The 23,706-nt window shown below is 35.8% G+C and overlaps 1 protein-coding gene across 9 annotated transcripts in view; it reads right to left on the reverse strand.

Moving 5' to 3' along the window:
• The window catches only part of DMD (dystrophin), a 1,072,200-nt gene that overhangs the window by 342,599 nt on the left and 705,895 nt on the right, over window positions 1–23,706 (reverse strand). For all 9 annotated transcript variants that reach the window (XM_033051053.2, XM_033051056.2, XM_033051052.2 and 6 more), the window contains 2 exons: window positions 23,465–23,629; window positions 900–1,001 (listed from right to left, as the gene is read on the reverse strand). In XM_033051053.2, the coding sequence (XP_032906944.1) occupies window positions 900–1,001; window positions 23,465–23,629 (267 nt within the window). The remainder of the gene's footprint in view (window positions 1–899; window positions 1,002–23,464; window positions 23,630–23,706) is intronic.

The following is a 23,706-nucleotide window of genomic DNA, read 5'->3' on the forward strand; positions in this document are numbered from 1 at the left end:
GCCAATTGTGGTTTTGGAGCGTTGTACATTTTTAAAAGCTCGAAATACAAAGTTTGCTATCTCAGTTCAGTGTAATTGTAATATACACTTAGAGTAATTAATAAGCCACTATTACTGTTTCTGGGAACTCTTAATCATCATGTTTACAGAAACTTATTTAACAGTTATAACACTAGAAACTAGAAAGCTCTGGTTGTGTGGTATCGACCTCACCAGTTTGGTCACCTGCTTGAAAAGCAGCTCAACCAGACATGGCAGGATGCTTGCTGAGGACTTCAAGACTCCGCAGGATAGAAAATGACACTCTAGTCTCAATGAAGATCCTCATGGTATTTAGGAAAAGTGTATAAAATATCCCCTTCTAAGTGATTTGTAAGCTGAGGAAAAGGATTCTACAGTACATTTTTCTAAAAGATAAGTGCTGGGACGCATAGTCTTCCAAACAATGTGTTCTCTGCTCCAAAACAGAATCAAGTCAGTCATTCTAGATTAAATTTGGCAGAGAAATTGAGTGAGAAAGTTCTACGTTGCTATGAGTTCTTTTCTTCAAAATGAAAAAAAAAAAATAAAAGAAAGTAAAGTACTCTGATTATAACTTAACTCTTACTTTTTCTGGAAAATTTGCTCATCTTTAAAAATTACATTTGCTTTCGGTGTGAATTACTCTTGAATGAGTAAAACATCCTTAATGTCAAAACCAATATTCCAGTCACAATATGTAAAAGTTTTTTAGCTGGGAACATTACATTTTCCCTGGCAATCCCACCACAGAACAGAACAAATGTCATTTGCCAGGTTATTTTATTGATTTTAAACAGAGAACATCAAGGACAAGTGTACAACAGGGGAAGCATAACCTATTACACAGTAATGGATATTGCTAAAGGTTGCTTCATTACCTTTACTGGATGAGTAGCTGGTTTTTCCTTATATAAATGACACCCTTTAGACAAAACCTCTTCCACATCCGGCTGTTTAGCCTGCACTGCTGCTTCAGTTTCCTGAAAAACAAAAACACAAGCAGTCTAGATTAACCATAGCATAAGCAGTAAGACTGAATAGTCCTAAAATTCCATGGAAATCTCTAAAACACCAGTAGGCAAGTTTCTGCTCAGAATTGGTGTGGGGGTAAACAAAAGGATAATGGCAGCTAAGGACAAAGAGGAACACCAGAAAAATCAAAAGCAAAGGGGGATGGAAAAGAGTGATGCTACCAAAATAAACAGTGGTAGGTCACTTCATCTTGAAGGTTTCAATAAAATGAAAAAAAGCTAGCACAAATTCATAGTAAGAAAGACAGGCATGAGAAATCTAATTCAAAAGTCTCTGTTGTTTTGTCTGTTTTACACTAGCAGCCGATGAAAACTACACTGGTTAACATTTTGCTCATACAGTACATGGCATTAAAACTTTCTAATGAGATGCGACAATGATACTGAGTTTAGAAGGATAAAAAACTTTAAAAGAATACTGCAATCGTGAGTAAACTACAACATAGCTAGTAAAAACACTTACAGAAATAAATTAAAAAGAAAAACACAGTACTAGTGACAGTTCCTAAAGGTACAGGGAGGTACCTACCATTAGCAACAAAACCCTGCTGAATTAATAATAGCATATTCTCTAGCAATTTCTTTTTTAATCTGGAAAGGTGCAATCCACCTGCTAACATAAGGAAATTTCGTATAACATCTCCCAAAATACAGCAACTTCATTCTGTCAGGTACCGACCAAACAAATAGTGGGCAAAGCTCTACAATTAAGACAAAAATCCAAACCAAACAACCAATCAAAGCAAACAAAAATCCAAGCCTACTGAAAATTGTAAAAGAAAATTTAAACTACAACTGGAGTTCCAAGATTCATAGTTTTTTTTTTTTTTTTAAGTAATATTAGCAAAGTAATACTTGAATTATCAAAATGTATTAGTTGGGGTCTTTTTGTATTCCTCTCTCTTCACCTCTCTCTTCACTGCATAGGTTGATTTTCTTATCCTAATCAGTATTGCTGACTACCCACTGACTCTCCAACTTCATTTTCTGTCCACATTCTTAGTTATCATAATCGTGTCAGCAGACAAGATTGTATGCCAGGTATGTCACTATCTGAGCTAACAAATCTTTTTATTGGTGAAAATCTGCTGTTCTTTTTACTGCAATAAACCTGCTGAAATCTATGAAATTTTGTCTCAAAAAGGGGCCATTTTGCTCCTACATTTAAACTTAACATATAAAGTCTACACTGCTCCCTGAAACTTTACTTGCAAAACTTTATGCAGAGCCACTACAAATAAAAGCTTAGTAAATTCGATGCCATCTTTTATTTTTCTTTTCAAATACTATTGGTATACTATTGGTAACAACAAATGAATTGAATGAAACCTGATTTCTTGCAATTATATTTGAAACATGTTTCAATTTATTTTTTTTTATTATGCTTTTCAATGTTAATGAAATATAACTGTAAGGATTCATAGAGAATGAGCACTGAAAAACAATGCACAGCAAAACTGAGATATTGAGGTGGGTGAGAGTTTATTAACCTTTTGATAAAACCCTCATTAAAATCTTATTTTCTTTCTGTTTCAATACTGTGCTAACTTTCTACTTCCCTACCCAGCACATAAAGACAAAAAATAATCAAGGAGTGTTAATGAAGAGGTAATTTTCTTCCTATCTTAATGAAAGCTAGGCATTTTAATAATTGTTATTTAGTTCTTGTTCCATTGTTCGTTTTCTTTTTTTTTTTTTTTTCCCTAAACTAAAGCCATCTGCAGTATATGGCCAATATTTTCTGTTGTGTTATTCTACATGTCTCCAATACTCAGCTTTTTATGACAGCATCAGTTATCATAACAAATTCTGTAGCAGGAAAATCACATTACAACTCCCTATGGAGTCCAAGAATACCAAGAGCACTGTGGATGTGTCTATGCTGAGGGTTTAATATGCAGCATGAATGTGCCTTTGAAGTGGATTTCAGATCCTTCCCCCTCACTGGACTTTGTTTCCCACCATAGACTGGTCTAGGAGCACAGACACCATTTTCTTTCAGGCTGTAACCAGTGTGGAAGGTGTAATGTTTTGAATTGTTAAATCACTTCTGCTCTACAATTTTCTGTAGTTACAGGAATTACCTTATGTAGTCTGATCTTTGAAATTCAGTGGCCTTTACCGAAATCAAAATGCATTGCGCAAATCTATCCAATGCAGCATGATGCTTCCTTTGAGATGTGTATGTCAATAAGAATAGAGGTAAGAGTACAGGGGGAAAAGTGGTTCTCAATAATTTGGCATTCATTTGGACAGTGCTGAAATTAACAGGTCAGAGCAGCGAATACTTTGATTGTTGCTCAGTAATTCCAATATCAATTAAAAACAGAACAACATTATTTTAAATATTTCACAATTATAAGCTGCACTTCCGGGGGTCAGCAACTGTCTTGGGTTACAATACAGAGTGTGATAAAAGGTATCTATTCTATCACCATCTGTTGAGGGTGGGGCAGTGATCCTTATCTCCATGGGAGATATTCTGCTAATGGGCCATCCATTGAAACCAGGCAGGGCATTGTTCTTTATCTTTTCACAACCCATCCTTCCTCCAGCCAGTAATTTTCTGCTCATGGCCATTGAGTCCCACTGTGGGACTGATAAAATTACTGCATCCCATTGGGAGTTGCTCCAGCCAGGGGGAAGAGCCCAACATTTCTTACCAAGATAAAAACAGAGGTTTTGGGACACTAAGGGAGCCCCTTTCTCCACTGGACTCCAGAGGAAAACCGGATTTCTCCACATCACCTCTGGACCTCCGGAGGGAAACTGCACCTTGTACAGGAGCACTGCTCCAACTGAATCACATCTGTCACTGCAGGAGGATGCAGCCACCATTTAATGGGACTGCTACCAACACCCTGCCTGACAGGGTGTCAGGTTGTACTCTGACTTTGTCAGGGTTTGGAGTTTATTTCTTTGTAGTACTGTATTTCTATTTTAATTTCCCTAGAAAAGAACTGTTATTCCTAATTCCCATATCTTTGCCTGAGAGCCCCTTGATTTCAAAATTATAATAATTTAGAGGAAGGGAGTTTACATTCTCCATTTCAAAGAGAAGCTCCTGCCTTTCTCAGCAGACACCTGTCCTCCAAACTAAAACACCAACTTTTCGTTCTTTTCCATATATAAATTGCACCTGATTATAAGCTGCACTTTGGGTTCGGACCAAAATTTTAGTCAAAATGGTGTGGTTTATAATTGTGAAATTACTGTAAGTGCACATCTGACATGAAATTGCTGCAATAACTTTGAGGGAGCTCTTTGTTCATTTCTTTGCTTGATGGGGTAGCCCCTTGATGAATCCTGCCCAGTGAACAAGTTTCCAGCATTTTCAAATCCGTTTGCTAGGTGACACCCTATTAATAGAGTTGACAGGCAAGAGAGTATCTACAGGATTCTGCTCCATCATTTAATTCCCTAAGAGAAGAAAATGGCAATGACCACAATATAGCCCCTGATGGTTTGCACACAAAAAAGTCCACAGTTATTATCTAGGCTGTGCAGGATCCAGGAGAAGAGCATATTCCCAGAGCAGAGCCTGACCTCTCATCCTCATCACACAGGACAGGCTACTGCTAAAGCTAATAGGAATTGTAGATGCTCATTTCCATCAGTTGTTGAAGAATACCAAAGTCATATTTATTTTAAAGTCCTGATCAAGTCCTCATTCACACTCACTTTGCTTGCTGTGGGAGGATGCAGAGCTGTCTCTGGGAGACAGAGCTGACTGCTGGAATTGCACAATTTATGAACTGCCTGGGAAAGCAATTGTAATGCTGCTTCTGCTCTGGGTGATGAATATGCTAATTAAACTTTTCACACATATGGCAAATTAAAATACATCATCACTGGAAACTGCTGTTTCTCAAACATGTATAAACAGGAATCAGAGGCTACCTTTTTTCCATGACGCACAATCTCTGAATTTACAGTGGTGTTAAAGTAGTGCCTCCAAAGTAATGAAAGCCTGATGCTAAATAAGCCACAGTGGCTTCTGCATTTCCAACAACATGCCAATTCAACCTGCTGAACAAAGTTACAGGCTGAAAAAGTGGCAAGGACTTGTCTACAGCCCCATCTGGACTATGAAAGTCTATTGATATAGCTCAGAACTCAGAAAATTCATGTTCCCTAGCTGAAACCAATATATTGACTAAACCTCTGGTGTGTATGCCAATGGGAGATAAAGTTTGATGGCTTGGCATATGTTATTTCAAGAGATGGAAACTATTGTAGCAGACACAGACAGGCTGTTTGACAGACACTGCACATATATTAGGAGGCCCAGACAACCACTTATAAAAGTATCAGCAGCTTTTTTGACTGAGTATTGGTCTATATTAGGAATCACAAGCACTGATTCACCTTCTCTGGTAACACTGGTAATATTTCTGGAATGAATTTCCCATTAGCTTACATCCTTTGGACATACTCTGCAGGGATAGTAGGAGAAGCTCAGAGTAATTAAACCTGTGTCTTCACAGTGAAATAAAATGCAAAATGGAATCTTAATTACAACCTTCAAATTTTAAAAAAAAATATAACTTTGAAATTAATAAGGTGAGTTGTTTCAAAACCTCTTGTGTTTCAAGTTGTTTCATGACCTCTTTTTAGCAAGACAGTACATTAAATGAAAATTAAAGAAGAGAATTTATTCCCAGGAAAAGAGAAGTACTGAGCAATTTCCCTTTACTGATCAAGACAATGCAGCGATGTGTAACAAGCAAATATAATAAATCTAAAATCTATAACTATTTGGATGCTTTTAATTTCAAACAAACTTTTATGAAATAACCAGATGTAAATCTCCATATACATTTAACTTGATCATGGAAAACTACATTTAAATATGTTTTTCTTGTAATTTAGATACAGAAGAGAATAACTTGTAATGAGAATTCTGAGAGGTGGATCTTCTTATTCATGCACATAGAATCATTTAATGTTGGAAAATACCTCCACTATCAAGTCCAATCTTTTGATGCCTAAAGGTTTTTAGCTTTTTCATTTATTTGTAGCTTTGCAGATTTTTAATCTATAGTTTTATAGTTTCTAGAACTTTCTTACCCTTTTTCATACTTTAGAACAATAGTTAACTCTTTCTAACACATTATGCCACACTCTTGAAATTCTGTTCAGTCTTATTTTCAAGAAAAGTATTTCTAACAAGAACATCTTGTTTTGCGCCAGCACATGAGAGACAAAACAAGAACCCCCTGGAGACAACCCAAGGTGCCCAAGCGTGAGTCACAAGGGCAGCTGTTCTCCTATTGGGTGAACCTGCTAGATAGACTAATTAATTAACCTTTTAAAAATTGTAGAAATCCTATATTGCTCATGTGCATAGCTGCATTTGTGCACCTGAAAGCTTTCATTAAAGAACTGCTCTTTAACATTGTTTGGAGAAACTTTTCTTCTGATTCCAGGCAACACTTTGAGCAAACATCACCATATCAGCTAAACCACAGCACGAAGTGCTTGGAGCTTGAACATCTCAAACACTTCCAGGAATGGTGACTCCACTGCTTCCCCAGGCAGCATATTCATCCCTGACCAACCTTTCAGTGCAAAATTTCTTCCTGATGTCCAACCTGAACCTCCCCTGGCTCAACTTGAGACCATTTCCTCTTGTCCTCTCACTGGCCACCTGGGAGAAGAGATAAACCCTTACATGTCTACACCCTCCTTTCAGGTAGTTTGAGAGACTGATAAGATCTTCCCTGAGCCTCCTTTGCTCCAGGCTAAACCACTGCAGCTCCCCCAGCTGCTCCTCATCACACTTGTGCTCCAGACCCTTCCCCAGCTCCACTGCCCTTCTCTGGACTTGCTCCAACCCCTCAATGCCTCTCCTGTAGTGAGGTGCCCAAAACTGGACACAGGATTTGAGGTGTGGCCTCACCAGTGCCGAGCACAGGGGGACAATCCCTGTCCTGGTCCTGCTGCCACACCATTGCTGATCCAGGCCAGGTGCCATTGGCCTTCCTGGCCCCCTGGGCACACCTGGCTCATGTTCAGCTGCTGTTGATCAGCACCCCCAGCTCCTTTTTCCCCCAGACATATTTCCAGTCACTCTTCCCCCAGCCTGCAGTTCTGCCTGGAGTTGTTGTGACCCCAGTGCAGGAACTGGAACTTGGCCTTGTTGAGATTCTGGCCTCAGCCCCTCGCTCCAGCCTGTCCAGATCCCTCTGCAGAGCCTTCCTGTCCTCCAGCACATCAACACTCCTGCCCAACTCAGTCTGGTCTGCAAACTACAAACATTTCCCCCTTTTACACAACTAAATTCCATCTCTCTCCAATAGGGCTGGTGCTGTATAAACTACCCCTTGATCAAAAAGGCCAACATTTCCACAATGACAACAGTCTCTAAGCCATATAGTGATATGGTGAGTTCTCCTGGACCTTTCAGTATCCCAAAGGGATTGAAGAATACTACATTTTCTCCTGTCCCTTCAATCAGGCATCCCAGGGCCCTGAAGTCCTTTTTGATTACTCTAGAACTTCTTGTCACTGATGACTTGGACAACCAGAAGTGGGTAATAATCAGAGTCCAGGGAGTCTCTTAAACATATTTCTTAATATCTCTTATCTGGACCCCAGGGAGACAAAAGACTTCTCTGTGGGATGGATCCAGTTTGTATACAGGGCCCTCAATTCCCCTTGGAAGGAGTCACCTACAAAAAACAAATATCCTTCTTTATTAACAGCTGTAAATGTGAAATTCCAGCAAACATTCACACCGATCTTTAAAGTTACTATTCCCACACATTAAGGAAAAAGCTATAAATAAGAGGTGAGGTTCTTACTGCCTTATTTTTTCATATTAAAAAAAATAAATTAAAAAGGCAGTAGGTAAAAAGTAGATAGAATTCTAATTCTATAAAAAGTGACCTCATTTTTTTCCTTTGGCTCAGCTCTGCATATTCCCATTCATGGAGCAGGATAACAAGCTAAACCACTGGAAAGAAGAATGGTCAGAGGAGACTTAATTAAAGTACATCAAAGTTCAGCTACACCACAGTAAGCATCAGATCTTGATGGCAGGTCAGATAGTACAGTCAACAGCATTCTTGGGAGTCACTTTAGATATTTATAAAATATTATTAGAATACATCCAAGATATGCTGTAAACAGTTCTGTGGCCATCTTGAGTTGGAACCTAGTCCACTGGGGGAAAAATGCAGTTGCCAATATTTAAACTTCCTCAATAAAGACTTTAATCAATTTGGATAAAATTCAAGGAAAGGCAAGCTCTTACTGTTGTTCTTTTTTTACATAACAGGTGAAAAGGTTTGATAACTTTTTGAATATTTTAGTTATCTCTATATAGAAATAAAATACTCTGTGAACATCTGAATTACAGAACTTAAATAAACCTTCCTGTCTTAGGGATTTATGAAAAATGGCACAAAATAACCCCATGAAATAATTCAATTTAAAGACTATTCAATTAGTGGCCTAAGTCAAAGTAGTGTAAAATGAGGTTATCACTAAAATTATTCTGTAAGTACCAGACAAACAGATTTATGTACCTACCTCTAAAAATGCCATTTTAATGGCTAAATAAAATAATCCTTTCCCCTATTACATTAACTTTTAAATGTATGAGAATAAAATTTGATCCCAAGCCCATGATAGAAGCTATCTTAATGTGGAAAAGAATATTGTGAGACATATTCAGCTTTTTAGAATAAAGTATGCAAACAAAAGACATCTGATTTTAATAAGAGTCTAGAAAATTGATACAACTCTAAATCAAGACGTATGTGGAAAATTTTTGAAATATTATGTAGAGGGAACAATCCTTACACAGGAAAGACCAGTATATGAAGGACCTCTTTCTTCTAAAAGTGCATTTTAGAGTTCATAACTAGGTTGTAAACCTATGAGTGCAGCCTATGTGTAGTTTGTAAAATATGCTGACAAAATGTCTTTCAAAATTTGGTGGTTTTTGTATCATTCTGTTCCCTACAATGTGTCTTATTCCTAGTACTAGAAAAGGGAAAGAAAGAAAAGAGCAAGGAAATCCTCCACAAAGAAATAGAACTAAGAAGATCCTAAAATTTAAGCCATGCAAAGCACCTGAAATTGCAAACCTTACCAGGCTGCAGAGTGAAATATTTTATCCAAAGCATGGTTTTTCCGCTGGCTATCAGAAATTTGTGAGCTTCTTCTGTACTTTTAGAGGAGATGAAATATAGCAATTTTTCCCCACACAGAGAAATCACTATCTATCCATTGCAGCTGTCTATCCTGAAAAGGAAATTTCCTGGAGGTATTGAAGATAGATGAAATTATTAGCTGTAAAGACATGACCTGCAGATACAGTATATGAAAAGAATTTGGCTATGGTGGTCATATACTGATAAAGGACAGTTAATCATCCAGCTGGACTGCGAAAAGGTGCAGGCAGAAGAATTCTTTGAGATTGGATGTGATTTAGAACATTTGATTTTGAGACTGGACAGAACACAGGAGGAAATAGCTGCTCCTGATCCACCAAAACTGTAGATCCTCTCTTATTTCCAGTGCATAATAAAAAAGAGATAATAACAAACTGAAGAGAACTGACAGGGAAAAAGTAAATTTGTCAGAAAAGCAAAATGAGGAATTTGTGCAAGAAAATAAGGGAAGTCACAATAATTGGACTAGCTCTATCTTAGTATTCTGTGTTCTTAGATGCTAAAGAATATCAGCTTTGGAGAAAGAAAAATTTAGATTGACACAGTAGCAGATACAGGTTACACCATGAGATCCTTTACTGGCCAGGGAAATTTGGTAAGAATTATAAAAATACTGAGCCATGAAAATTGTTTAGTTCTTCTTGTTAACAATAGAGGGAAATCAGAATTTATTCTCTCTTATTGTAAAAATAATGAAGTTTTATTCAATGAACTGCTTTAAAAATAACTTGTGAGGGAAGCATTGATATTTTTATTTATTTTACCATCAAATTCTTGCTTATTATTATCTTTCTTAGGGTTTATCTGCAAATTTTCATTCTCTTTTCAAGTTTAGTAAAATAGTCATGTTCAGGGGAGTTTCTGGCTACAAAAATGAATTAGAAAATAAATCAAAATCAAAATCTGTTACTGGTCTAGCACTGGTTTGTGGATTATAATGTTTTTAGATATGCCCATCTTCTGGTATTAGTCTTTATAAATAATTTTAAAAGAATGTGCATGAGGATGGATTTCTACCATTTATCTTCCAACAGTTTCACTGGAAGGAATAGCAAAAGCAGCTCCAGTACATTAATTCAACAGCAGAAGCAGAGGTAGATTTCAGTAAACAGAATTTATGTTCTTATAGTATGGAAAGAATGCTGTTGGCTCATTTTCAACTGACTGGTTTGCAAATGAAAATTGAGAAGTTACAGTCACACTCTGAGCGGTGGCACCTTTGGTTTTAATTTCCATAAATAAGTATGTTATCTGAGGTTGATCCACTGATTTCATCCAGAAAAACAGAAAATTCTAATTACAAAGAATGAAAAGAACTAGTAAGCAAATGCTATTCAGCAGGGCCCAGATTTACAGGGATGTATAGCTGGGATGAACCTAGCTTTCCTCACAGCAGCCTGGATGGCACTATGTTTTGCATTTACAATGAAAACAGTGTTGATAACACAGGCATCTTTTAGCTGTTGCTGAGTAACACTGACACAAACTCAAAGCCTTCTCAGTTTCTCAAGCTGTTCCACCAGCAAACAGGCTGGAGGTGCACAACAAACTGGGAGGGGACACAGGGGCAACGGCTGACCCAACAACCACTGGGATATCCCAGACCACACGACCTAATGCTTAGCAAGAAAAGCTTTGGGGAAGGATGAAAGGGGGACATCTGGAGTAAAAGACCTTGTCTTTCCAAGTAACTGCTACTCGTGAAGGAGCCCAGCTTTCCTGGAAGTGGCTGAACACCTGCCTGACCTTGGGAACTGTGAATTAGTTCGTTCTTTGCTTTGCTTGCACAGGCAGGTTTGTTTTACCTGCTAAACTGGCTTTATCTCAACCCATCAGTTTTCTCATCTTTGCTCTTATGGTTCTTTTACCCATCCCACTGGGAAGGTAGGGACAGGGAGGGGCAGGTGCTGAGCAAGCAGCTGTATGGGGCTGAGCTGACTGCTGTCATTAACCCACAACAACTGTTTAGAAAGTATTCCCACCTGCCCTTCCAAGCATCTTGAAATGCAAAGTTTTTCCAATGAAATGCATTGACTGTCTTTACAAGAGCATCTCATAGGAGCTAAGCTTTACAACACTATACTCAATGTCAAAGCTGCATTTACTTGGAAGTTTAACACAAAATCTGCAAGAGGACTGAGGAATTTCCACATTATCACTATCATCATCATCATATCACTATTATCACTATTATCATTATTTAGTGTGAGGAAGAACTAAGATCACTTTAGGCATACATTTTTATTTTTAGTTAAATCAGCAAGTAAAAATCAAACCAATTTTTTCTCAAATATCAGCCAAAATAATATCAGCCAAATCAAACATTCAAATATCTATAATGTACCAAAAATTTGTATAATTTCCAATGTAAAAAAAACTGTGAAGACACATACTGCCTGTTTCTAATATTTATTGAATAGCAATCAATTCAAAGCAAAGGAAGCCAAAGCTAATAGGACCTTGTGCAGCTGTAAGTATTCATTTGAATGAGCTCTTCTTCAGATTCCAGTATTTTAAATTGCTTGTGATCAATGGACGGAAAAAAAAATCTTACAAAAGAAGAATAACTGTTTCATAATTAATATGCTATTATCAAGAATATATCCAAGACCTTTCAGTAACTTTTGTTTTGAAGAAATAGAATGTTTTCTGTTAAGGAAAGAACATATGCAGAAGATGGTAAGAATGTTAGAAAACTGTGTTTTGTTGAATAGAAGAGGAAATTTCTTAGAAAACCGAACTACACTAAAGCAAGCTATAGTATTGACTTCACTAGAACCTTGGCTAATTGCCCTGTCATTTCTCTAAATTTGTCTTTGCATTTATTTGTTTGCTCTATTAAGCACACTTTGAATATTACCTGAGGTGTAATCAGTAGTACAAGGAGGAAGCCCAAAACCAAACCTGAGGTACTAGCCCACTAACTTCTAATCAATTCACCCACACTTCTAAAAATCTTATGCTTTCAACAATGAAATCCCATCTTGATTTATTATCCATTATTTCCAATAAAAACAGTACCCCTACACATCAAATACTTGATCACTTTTCAAAAATCTTTCCTTCCCTGAGATGCTGAGACAGTGTTTGCAATCTGTCCTTAGGCTGCAAAGTCTGTTGTATATTAAATCTACAAGCATTAGTCATTGGGAAAGTTTTATCATATTTTCACAATACACTTGCAGCTAATATGGTTTAATATTCTTGCAATTGGAATAGATTTCTTCAGAAGAGATTTGGACACACTGTTTAAAATTTGAATGCTCAAAGCTCACAAACAAAACATCGATCAGCTTGCTTCTCGAAGTCCCATAATAAAATTTCAGGGAAGAACCATAACTGATTTAGGCACAGAATATCAAGATATAAGTGGTTTAAATTTCATGGTGAGAAGTTTTCCCAGTTCAGCCTTTTGCCAAATCAGGCGTTGATGCCAGAATATGAGACAGATCTCTGAGGTACATATTCTTAATGTGCTCTAACAGGTAAACTACACTACCTCTTATTGTATGTAATACTATTCCTTTAAAAGTATGTTGGCAAAATGAAAAGGTAAAAGAATCAGTAAAGTGTTAAAATCTGACTTATCTGGGCCTAGATTGTCGAGAAAAAACTGACAAATGATGACTGATGGACAAAAACTACAGCAACGTCCATTTGGCATTTTCATTCTCTCCTGTGGGGTAATTTTTTTATTTATCTAGAATTAGATTTGGTACTCTTCAGCCATGCTCTTCTCTTCTGTTCTAACGTGAGGTTGTCAAGTATATAATGAAGTGATTGACAAGAGTAGACAGCCTTCTTATTGTAATTCAAAGTCATCAAGGACAAAATCCAAATACATGTTAATTTTCAAAAATGAAGAGTTATTTCTTTGTTAAGGATGGTCAGTTTTTATCTGCCAAAAATGAACTTATTATGCTATTTAAAATACATGACAGCTGACCACCACAGAGAGTAAACAGATATAAATTTTATACCCAGAGAGAGTTTAAAGCAGTATAAGCAAAAATCAAGGCTATTTAAGCCTTAGAAAAGGATTCAAGTGTTGAGGAGTACAGGAGGAGTGAGTGATGACCCAGAGGTAAGGAGGTAGTAAAGGGAGAAGATTGGGAGACTGAGTAAGCAGGGAGAAAGGACCATTGAGGATTTGGAGTCAAAGATAGCTGGAAAATAAAAGTGGATTGTTATATTGTCTGGAGAAGAAGATTTTAAAGGGTCAGCAGGGTTTTCAGTGAGCTAGCAGTGGAAACATGAATTTCTGCATTCTGCCAACTCACTTCCTTTCCAGAAGTGTCATTTCACCATCCATTCCTTAAATAGGACTTGCATTTCTGTCCACCCTGTCAATATCCTCATCACCTATAATAACTTAAATCTGTCACAACCACCCTGGAAAACTGTTTTCCAGGAGAAATGCCAGTGCTGAAATAAAGACCAGAAAGAATTCCCAGAAAGTGCAGGTTTGACCTGTTCCTATGGTTAGAAGGAGGTATGATGACTCCTAAGGCTTTCAACAAGTAGGAGGAGGAGGAGGAGCAGACACTACTATGTCCCTCCTCTCCTCTGTGCCCTCTCCCCATATCCTTCCTTCCATCCTGCATATCCTGAGCTCTCCTGCAGGCGTAAGGAGTACCAGCTGCAGACGTTTGTACAACATGAAGGATAGGGCTGTCTCTTCAGGTTGGAACAGAGAAGCTTCAGCTCATCTTTTAACAGCAGGGGAACTGGAATCAAGCTGAGCATCCCAGACCTTTTCATCCTAAAAAGTGTAAATCATCGCAGTGGCAAAGATTTTGTGAAAGTGTTAAATGTAAATCAACCCCATGTAAATGCATGCAATGGTAATATGTATATTACTAAACTGAAGTCCATAAATGCAAAAGAAGAAAACCTAAACACTGTTTACTTGATGTATGCCTTTACTACAATGTGCTCCTTGTTCAACCAGACAGAGAGGAATATGGAATAAGATTGGCTAAATATCTGTATTTTCATTTCCTTATAAGAAGTTTTGTGTGTACTTTTTACATTTGCTGCCTCTGACCAAAAATACCAAACCAAAAACAAGAAAGAAAGAAAAGAAAGAAAGAAAAGAAAGAAAAGAAAGAAAGAAAAGAAAAGAAAGAAAAGAAAGAAAAGAAAGAAAAGAAAGAAAGAAAAGAAAGAAAGAAAGAAAGAAAAGAAAGAAAAGAAAGAAAAGAAAGAAAAGAAAGAAAAGAAAGAAAAGAAAGAAAAGAAAGAAAAGAAAGAAAAGAAAGAAAGGTCAGAGGTAAAAAGAATCTTCTGTTTCATGTACACTTTTACCCAAACTAGTTAATGGACTTTTCCCACTAATTTAAGATTAAGTCTATGATCAAAAAGTATTTAAGAAAATAATACATAATTAAAAAGGTGAAACATCATTTGAAATATAGACTATATAGAATATATAGAATATAGAATTCATCCTTTGTTTTCTGGACTACACTAGTCAAATGTCAAAATTAAAGCACACCAATCCTTGGCAAGATGAGTATGTTCCAGGGCTCTTTTAAACACTACATATTACTGTTAAATTTCTTCTACAATATTTTTATTCTTCCAAAATTTTGTATTTGAAGCAGGAATTCACTAAATAAAATGTCACTGCCTCAGAGACTTAGAGTGTTTTAGATGGAAAAAATAATTGGAAATGTTATTAAATGAAGAGTGCTATCAGTAATAAAAGCTTTCAGAGGAATTAGATACTTCTTTTCTAGGTTAACTAAGGTGTTTCTGGACTGCACAACTGGAGAGCAAAAGAAAACAAGTTTTATTATGCTAATTGAGCAGGGCTGAAGAAATCTGTAAACTTAAATTTTTCTGAAGACAGATTATTTGACTTTATAAAAAATACCAACCCTTAGAATTCAAGCACTAAATACCAAAGTAAGTAATCCACAGTAACAGCTAAAATTTATGAGCAACTAAAAACATATATGCATTACCCTATTTGCAGGCTTTTCTTATCCTACTAGACAACATTCCATTCTTTTCATATTTGGGGTTCTAAAATTATTTTTGGCTAATAGCATATTGTTAACTACATCAGAACACAAAAAACAGCTTTACTATGTACATATTATAAAAAATCTGGGGGTTTTTTTGGCTGTAAAAATGCTTTAAACACCCACTAAAAGTATTTTTCTTAAGTCTTAGCACACCACAAATGTTACACGAGCTACATTTAAAAAGTGCAATCTGACTGTAACAGATTGCAAAATGTTAATTTTATCTTAGTCACAGTTGCAGTAGGTTGTAATAAGAAAGCTTTTACTTTTTGTCTGTCTTATCCAGTCATTTTGATTTTATATACTTAAGAAAACCTTATTATTCTCATTCTGATCTTCAAAAAACAACATGAATTTAACCACGCTTTGGAGCTTTCTACAGGGTTCTTCCTGTAAGCAGGGCATCTGGGAATCTCTAATCAAAACTCTCAATGACTTCCAGTCCTGTCATACACAGAATTGAGATTGAACAGGACTATGAGGAAATAAATATTTAGAGGAAAAGAAAACTGGGATAAATCAGGAAAAAAACATTGGTTAGATGTTCTGAAGGTATTTTCTTAAGCTGTCAACTAGAGTAGCATCATTTCCAAGATTCCCCTTTTTTTCTTGCAACTGAAGTAAACAAATCTCAGCAGAACAGTCAGTAGGATGAAATAAAGGTCAGTATTTGCACAACTTCCTTGAGCCATAACTTTGGAGCTCCACAGATTGTTGATGCCGTAGGCAAAGCTCTTTCAAAGTGTAAAGTGTAGGTCTACATCCACATGTTCAGAATAACGTATCCCTAAAAGGTTTAAGTGTATTAAATCTGGATGGCTGGATCAGAATATTTCAAAGTGCTCACGCATGTCCTTAAATGTTCCATTAAGGAGACAATGCAGAAGAGACTATAACTCCCATTGTAGCAACATTTGTCACCTACTTAGACTTGATTATCTGACTTAGCCAAAAAAACCTTGTGATTACAGATAACCACATTATTATCAGGACCAAAAAATAATTGCTTTGACCACTACAATAATTACTTTTTGAACTAAAACTAATTAGATACTCCATATTTGCTTTCCTGTCTTGAATTAGAACAACAGTACTGATGGTGAAAAAACAGGGTTTAAGAAAGAACTGAATTACTGTGTATTGATACAATATTGGACTTCTCTCTAGATTGGAAAACAAAGCAGAGACAGAAAGATGGAATTAAATAAACTCAGCTGAGGAAAAATGTGCAGGTTTTTAACTCAACCGTTGAAGTAATTTACCAGGAGATGTGGATGACTGTTCATATGTGGAAATTAGAAACCAGTCTTGGTTGGTTTGGTTTCATCTGGGTTTTTCTAATTATTATTTTTGAGAGAGCTGTGTTGCAGTTCAAGCAGAAAATAAGCCAGAAAACTGAAAGGATGACTTCATAAAGCAGGTCTGACTGAATGACCAGAGCAGTATCTTCTGACCTTACACTGAACCAACTGTACTAATTCTATGCATGTCTCAGAGATGACACCTTGTTGGCTTTTCACAGTCAGCTGCAGGGTTGCCATGCAAGAGTTTTAACTGTTTCTGTATAAATGTTTAATATACCATTTTAACAGCCTAGCAATATTTGTGGGTTTTAGGGGTTCTTTTTAATATTAATATTTTTAATATTTTTGGTTAAAAAAAAGACTACCTACCAAAATATTTGTCAGTGATGTCTAGACAAAAAGGGAAGGTGCAGACCATCCTCTTAGAAGTTCATGGATGTCCACACCGCAGTAATTCTACACAGCTTTTTCTGTTGTTAGATCGACTATCTCCTGCTGTTAAATGGATATCTCATACATTTCTATCTCAAAATACTGCCAAAGTACCTTGGGAAATGTATATCAAAATACTATGAAATTGCCACAGACTTGAAAGAAGCAAGGCTACCCTTAGAGAGCTCAAGAAGCAAGGCAAAAATTGGAGATAGTGCTGTTTGGGTCAGGCAGATCTGAAATGCTAAGTAAAACTTCCTCATGTCAAAATTCCTTCATGGACAGTATTTCATATCACCCCTGTTATCCTGCAGGGCCTCAGCTTTACACTGAGAGGATATGATTGCATTAGGAGTTGAAAAACAGCCATCACTTCCTAAAATTCAGGTTTACTTATATGAATAAAGATTGTGGTAATACAACCAGCAAAACCATGACGTTTGAATGCGCAGGAGTTAGAAAATACACATCTTTAGCTGCGGATTTTTACTGACAGAGGAAGAAAAATGGCTAAGAAAATTAAATTTGATCAACATAAATTGAAAGCAGGACCAGAATCAGGGCATTAGTCAACAGCCCTGAGAGAAGCTACTGATTGAGAAAAAGTACCAGTGTGTAAAAAACAATCACATTGTAAGAGCTGAACTTCAGCATGTCATTGGTGAAAGGTTCTCCTGCCATGGCTGCATCCAGTGACTGTGGATGAACCTAGCTTTTTTGTGGCTATAACACCCACAGCTTAACACCAGAGCTGGCAGAAACTGTATCATAAACAGAGCTGTTCTGTTAAGTACTTCAATCTTTCTCCACACTGTATTGTATACAACTGTTGTATATTTCCTTGGCACCATTTTGTAAAATTGGAAATTCATGGTGATACCATCTAAGTTTGTGAAGTATGAATACTAAATCATGCAAATTAGCTATCAGAATGAGGGTAAACCCAGGTCAAAGAACGAACCCAAACAGAGTCATACTGTGAACCTTGGGAAACCAGAGTTGTAAAAGACACAATATGAAATGCATTTTACATGTATGAGAAGCTGGTACACAGAAAACCTGGAAGTGTTCCAGCATTCACAAGTAGCAGAGGAGTCAAGACTTTCTTACAGATGTAGATTTCATGCCTTCCCCATGCATATACATGAGTATTTAACAGGTGCAGTCTACATACTAAGCTATTATGGGAATGATCACATCCATGTGGTAAAAGAAATATTCGACACTAAGAACAAAGATCTATCCTAATACTTGTAATTTTTAACCTGCAAATATGCATTTCAACACTGATTTATTTTGATAGTTTCTTAAATTTAAATATATATATATATTTGACAGTTTCTAGAATAAAACTGTAATTAAGCATGAAAATAATGAATGAAGCAAACACTGGTACAGAGGCTATCTAGATCCTGAGAATGAAGAATGCTTTCTCTACTCTTACTCAATATATGAGTTTCTTATGTATTGAGAAATTAGTTATTAAAGCTTAAGTATGATTTTTGACACCACCGATAAAAATGATTGTGCTTAACTGAGGGTGCAGGTCCTAATTGTGGCACTACAGCCTCTAAATTGTGGTCAAGAAAATTAAGAATATAAATCATAATGGCATAAAATATATTAGGGTTTACTGAGCCATACTGCAATTCTTTGAAGTAAGTGAAGAGTTATGATAGCAGAATGAGCTGAAAGAAAGAAAGAAAAAAAAAAATAAAGCAGGGAATGTATTTTGTAGTAAAAGCAGTTGCAAAGTACAATATGCGCTTTCTGGGACTGAATATCTAAAAGGTTTGTTTCTATAAGAGTTCACATTTTTCTTAACATTTTTTTTGTCAGCTTTTAAAGCTGACATTTGTACATTCTTTAGATGCTGAGATGTAGCCCAAAGCCTCAAATGACACAGAATGTTCCAGGGACTGTAGGACTACAAATCATCTGGTACATTACTTGGTCACCACAAGGTCTTTCTCCACATGGATGACGAAGGAAGATACTGGACTTTTTCAATCTCTTTATGTCAGCATCTTCTATTCTTCTGTTTTCTAATTGCATTACTGTGAAGTAAGAAAGAGACTGTCCCTGTATGTATGTTTGTACTAAACTTAGGATTCAAGAGTAGGAAAGAACAGGTATTAAACATCTGAAACCATGAACTATTTAGCCAATGAACATTAATTCCTTTGGTTGAAAGAGTCTTTGAATTATGAAAAGTTTTAAATGAACTTGGGATCCCCACCATCGAGCTGCCCAGGGTGAAGGAATACCTACAGGACACTATTGGATCCATGGGTGGTGCCTATCTTCTGCTTAACCTGTCTCTGTCTCTTCCTCTCTTTCTCTTCTCCTCCCCTCTCTTTTCTATTTCATTCTATCTCTCTACCTCACATTTTACAGTTAAATAAAATCTGTATTATTGACTTCAGCATATGATCATATTTGCACCTTAATTTGGCTAGAGACATCTCTCAATAATTGGATCTTAGCAAGTCTTATTTTCATATAACTAATTTTTACCCTTTCCTGATTTTTTTATGTGGTGACAGAAGTAATGAACTAAAAAGGGAGAGGGCTTATGCTCAAGTTATTCACCATAACTACCCACACCATTAAATTGGGGCTTTGCTTCTGACATGGGACAAACTGCAAGGTCTGAGGCAATGTTCAGGCATGGTCAGCGATTAACATCAGGCACTTTGGTTGCAACTGTGTTCTTGGGGGAGCTGGGATTGTTGCTGAAAGGATGCATGCTGTGCTGCACCAGCTAACCTCTAGGCTAAAAAATGGTCCTGGGCACTTTGTAATTACTAATGGACACGTAGTTTTAAGAGCTATAGGAGGGATTTTAATTGCTCTACCTGTCACCAAGCCCAGTTACGCATTATATCTTCAAAGTGTTACTTTGTGAAGTTCTCTGTAACAAACAACATGTAATAATTTCGCCTTTGGCTGCACCTTTTTTACTCTCTTAGAATTACTTTTCTGCCACCATTAAAGGTTAACACTGCTGGAGATTTTATTTAATTTTTCTTCTAAGTAAATTTAAGGGACTTCTCATCTCTTTTTAATAGTTGATTTTTGCAGGTGGAAAAAAGATATGAGCTTTTAAACTGAGATTAATTCACAGAAATTGAAAGTTATCAATGTGAAATGTGAAAGTGAAATTCCCAGATATCCTCCCTTATATACTTATTATGCATGTATCATATAGACCAATATTATTAAAAAGTTTAGAACAGATTACCTGATAAGGACCTGCATTTATTATACCCCTTGATTCATGGAAGAAAATGCAATGATAGTTATCAGATTATAGTTGCATGCCAGCAGCAAAGGTTGCTGTGGTTTTGAGAGAAAGAAATAATTGTATTTTTGGAAAATTTTTTCAGAATATTGATAATTGGTATTTTAGATCCGCTTTAGTTTGTGTATCAAGTTTAAATTACAGCTACCACAAAGTTATGTAATTTGAATTTGCTAAATATAAGTGAAAATGCAGGAAACTTGCTTTAAAACAGGCATATTATGTCAACATAATATTGCTGACTAGCTAATGACACTCCAGCCATCCATTTAAAATAAAGACATATCTATGTCCTCTTTTACCTATCCAATCCCACATGCTCTTAACATTTATTTCAACCTGCTTCTGAAGTCAGAAAATTTCTAACACTCAATACTTCGTGGCTTTTAGAAATTAATATCCTTACAATACTTAAAGTTTATACCTACTCATGTCAATTTTGGAACTCTTTTCCTGAAAAAAAAACTTTAAAAAAAAAAGAAAAGAGGAGAGGACTTAATGGCTGGGGAGAAAGGAGAACTTTACTTTGCAGGCTTAATAATAGTATGAAGAACATTGACAGAAATTTCATGAAAGATAATGGCTCAAATAAAATTAGAATTAAAATTTGCAAGCCATTACATCAAATCCTATAATCAAAATAATCTGGTTTTCCTGATGACTTAAATGAACCTCGTCTTTTCCAACCCAGTGCTATATTTACAAGTGTAATGGTCAGTTTTAAACTTCTTCTTCTTCATAGCTTCCAAGCTTTTAGAATGTCCAAAAAGATTCTTTGTAAAATTTTGCATCCAGTCTCTTTTCTAAGAATACTATCACTATGCTTTTCATTCTACTAGGTGATCGTAAGTGTCACTCTTGTTTCTGAGAAGAGGAGTTATGAAATCCCATAGGAGATACTTTAGCATTCTTTGGGTATTGGTGAAGGCATTAAAATGGTTGTAGAATAAATGTTGAATATTTATACAGCATCTGGGAATACCAGAGCAAAAGACACATCCTTTCCATAGGCATGATACACATCCTTACTTTTTTAAAGGTACACATTAGCCATAGCAATTTAAATTAATTTAAATTGCAATTAGGATAACAATTTAAAAATATACATAAACATCTCAACACTGATTTGAGAGGGTGTGTCTGTCCAGGCTTGACCCAGTGTAGGACAGACAGCATGTTAGCACGGGTCTGAATGTATGAAATTGAGTGTAAAATTGAAAACTGTCAAGAATAGGCTGCTTTCCTAAATCTTATCTACTAATTCTAAATGTGCTTTGTAATTACTAATGGTCTTACTCTGCTTAATCTTACAAAAAGGTTCTGAGGATATAATCTGTCTTCAGAGATAATTAATAAAGAGTCTTAAACACAAAAGTTTCTCTCCGTCAAAAGGCACCCTACAGTCTGGATAAACCTAATTCAACATCTTAAAGAAGTTAAATCTATGTCTTTTAAAAGCAATCCACATAGGTAACATGCAGATAAGAAGCAGATATGCTTTATATGATTACAATCCGTATAATTCTTAGTAGTCTTTATAGTCCTTAGTTCCTTATAATAACAACTAAGTGATCTACAACCAAAACTGGCCAACCTTTTCCTTTATCCTTTAGGAAAGTGATGTAAATTTATCTGTGAAAGAAATATGGTGGTCTTTCACAGAGAGAAAGGGTATTTGAGTTTATTTGGAGCTCTTCATTGTTCCCCCAGCTATCAGGGCATGATTTCCTCCCTCCATTTCAGGACTACAGATTTTTTTTTTTCTTGTGTTCCTTCAAATGTTTTACAGAAATATTCTAGTCACATCACGACAAAATGGAAGAGCCAAGCTGAACATTTCACTCACAATAAGTATGGAAAACAATAGTCCTATAATTTGTAGAAATTTAGCCCTATTTTAATTTTATATAAAATTCAATGGTGAAATAATTTTAGTCATAAAGGGACAAAATATAAATAAAATATGAATCACCTAAAAATTTTTGTTCAATTACAGAAGACAAGGACTCGTAGTTTTCTTGAAACCAAAATTCCATCAGTCATTCAGTACATAAAATGACACTTGCAAAAAGCAACACTAATTTTATCTTTTAGAAAGGGAATGAATGCCATTGCTGAACTCATTCTGACAATTATAGGACTGCAACAGGACTTGAGATTCAGTGTTTTATATAGTACAATTGTATGGTTTAAAAATGTTTGGGCATTAAACCAGTTCCTTAGCAGAAACTAAGTTAAAATAAACTTAATAAACATGCTCTGCAAAACCATATACCTACAGGAGTAGGTCTTATTCCATTATTAGAAGACAAGTTTTTAATATTGACATTTATTTTTTCATTTTCCACTAAAAATTGCACCATCAAAGTCATACAAAACAAAACTGAGTGTCTTCTCTTTGATCTTCACCTACATGAATAAGATGCTGAGCTACTATGAATTATAACCTCAGAGATTTTAAATATCTATTGTATTTGAAATATTTCCTCAGTTTATTTGAAGACTATATATGCATAGATAAAAGGCAAGGCCAGTGGATTCTAGACAGTATTTTTCAGTCTTAATTCCTTAATTCTTTAATGGCCTCAGAGGAACTCATATACAGGCATCTTTTTTACACTTAAATATATATATATATCAAAGATCAGATTGCAAATATTTTTCTCGTAGTTATTAGATAATTGATTTATTGGAATTTATTGATTCCGGAGTGACACTTGTGCTGTTAAATATCTTTCCTTCCAATATCAGAATTGCGTTATGGTCCTAAATATTCTGATTTTCAGGTAGTCATAAAAGCTTTAATGAAACAGCTTTAATGGTTCAACACTGATATTATGAATTTTGGTTCACTTTATATTAAAATTTGGTACATTGAGTTCTGGGATTATTGTTTCATGTATATAATATGGCAAAAATAGTAGGTTATACTTATAGACCATCTTGGAATCACTAGTTCTAATCTGCCCTCTCACTGGAAACCATTCAGCAGAAAAGAATAAAGGTTTCCTTAATTCATAAAGCTTTGAACTTTGGGAACTATTGCTGATTTCTGCCTCAAAATTACATCATTAATAAACAATATAAAGCTGATGCTGCAACTGAATTTTTGACCACTAAGTACTCCAATGCTTTTTTAAAATGCAGGAAAATTTACCTTAATATCAAAGGCTCCTGGCTGACCCACTTTGTTGTAAAGTTCCAACTGGTTCTTGACAGGCGTCACCCACAATATCACCTGATTTAACTTTTGATCAAGTTCAACAAAATCCTTTAGCAGAATCTCTATTTCTTTTTGTTTTTCTGGAAGATCTTTGGACACCTGAAAAAAACACCAGGAGTCACTGTTTTAGTGAAAAAAACACAAACAAACTACAAAACACTTTAATGTGTACATAT

This window comes from Catharus ustulatus, chromosome 2 (genome assembly GCF_009819885.2).
Source record: "Catharus ustulatus isolate bCatUst1 chromosome 2, bCatUst1.pri.v2, whole genome shotgun sequence".
Classification (NCBI taxonomy): Eukaryota; Metazoa; Chordata; class Aves; order Passeriformes; family Turdidae; genus Catharus; species Catharus ustulatus.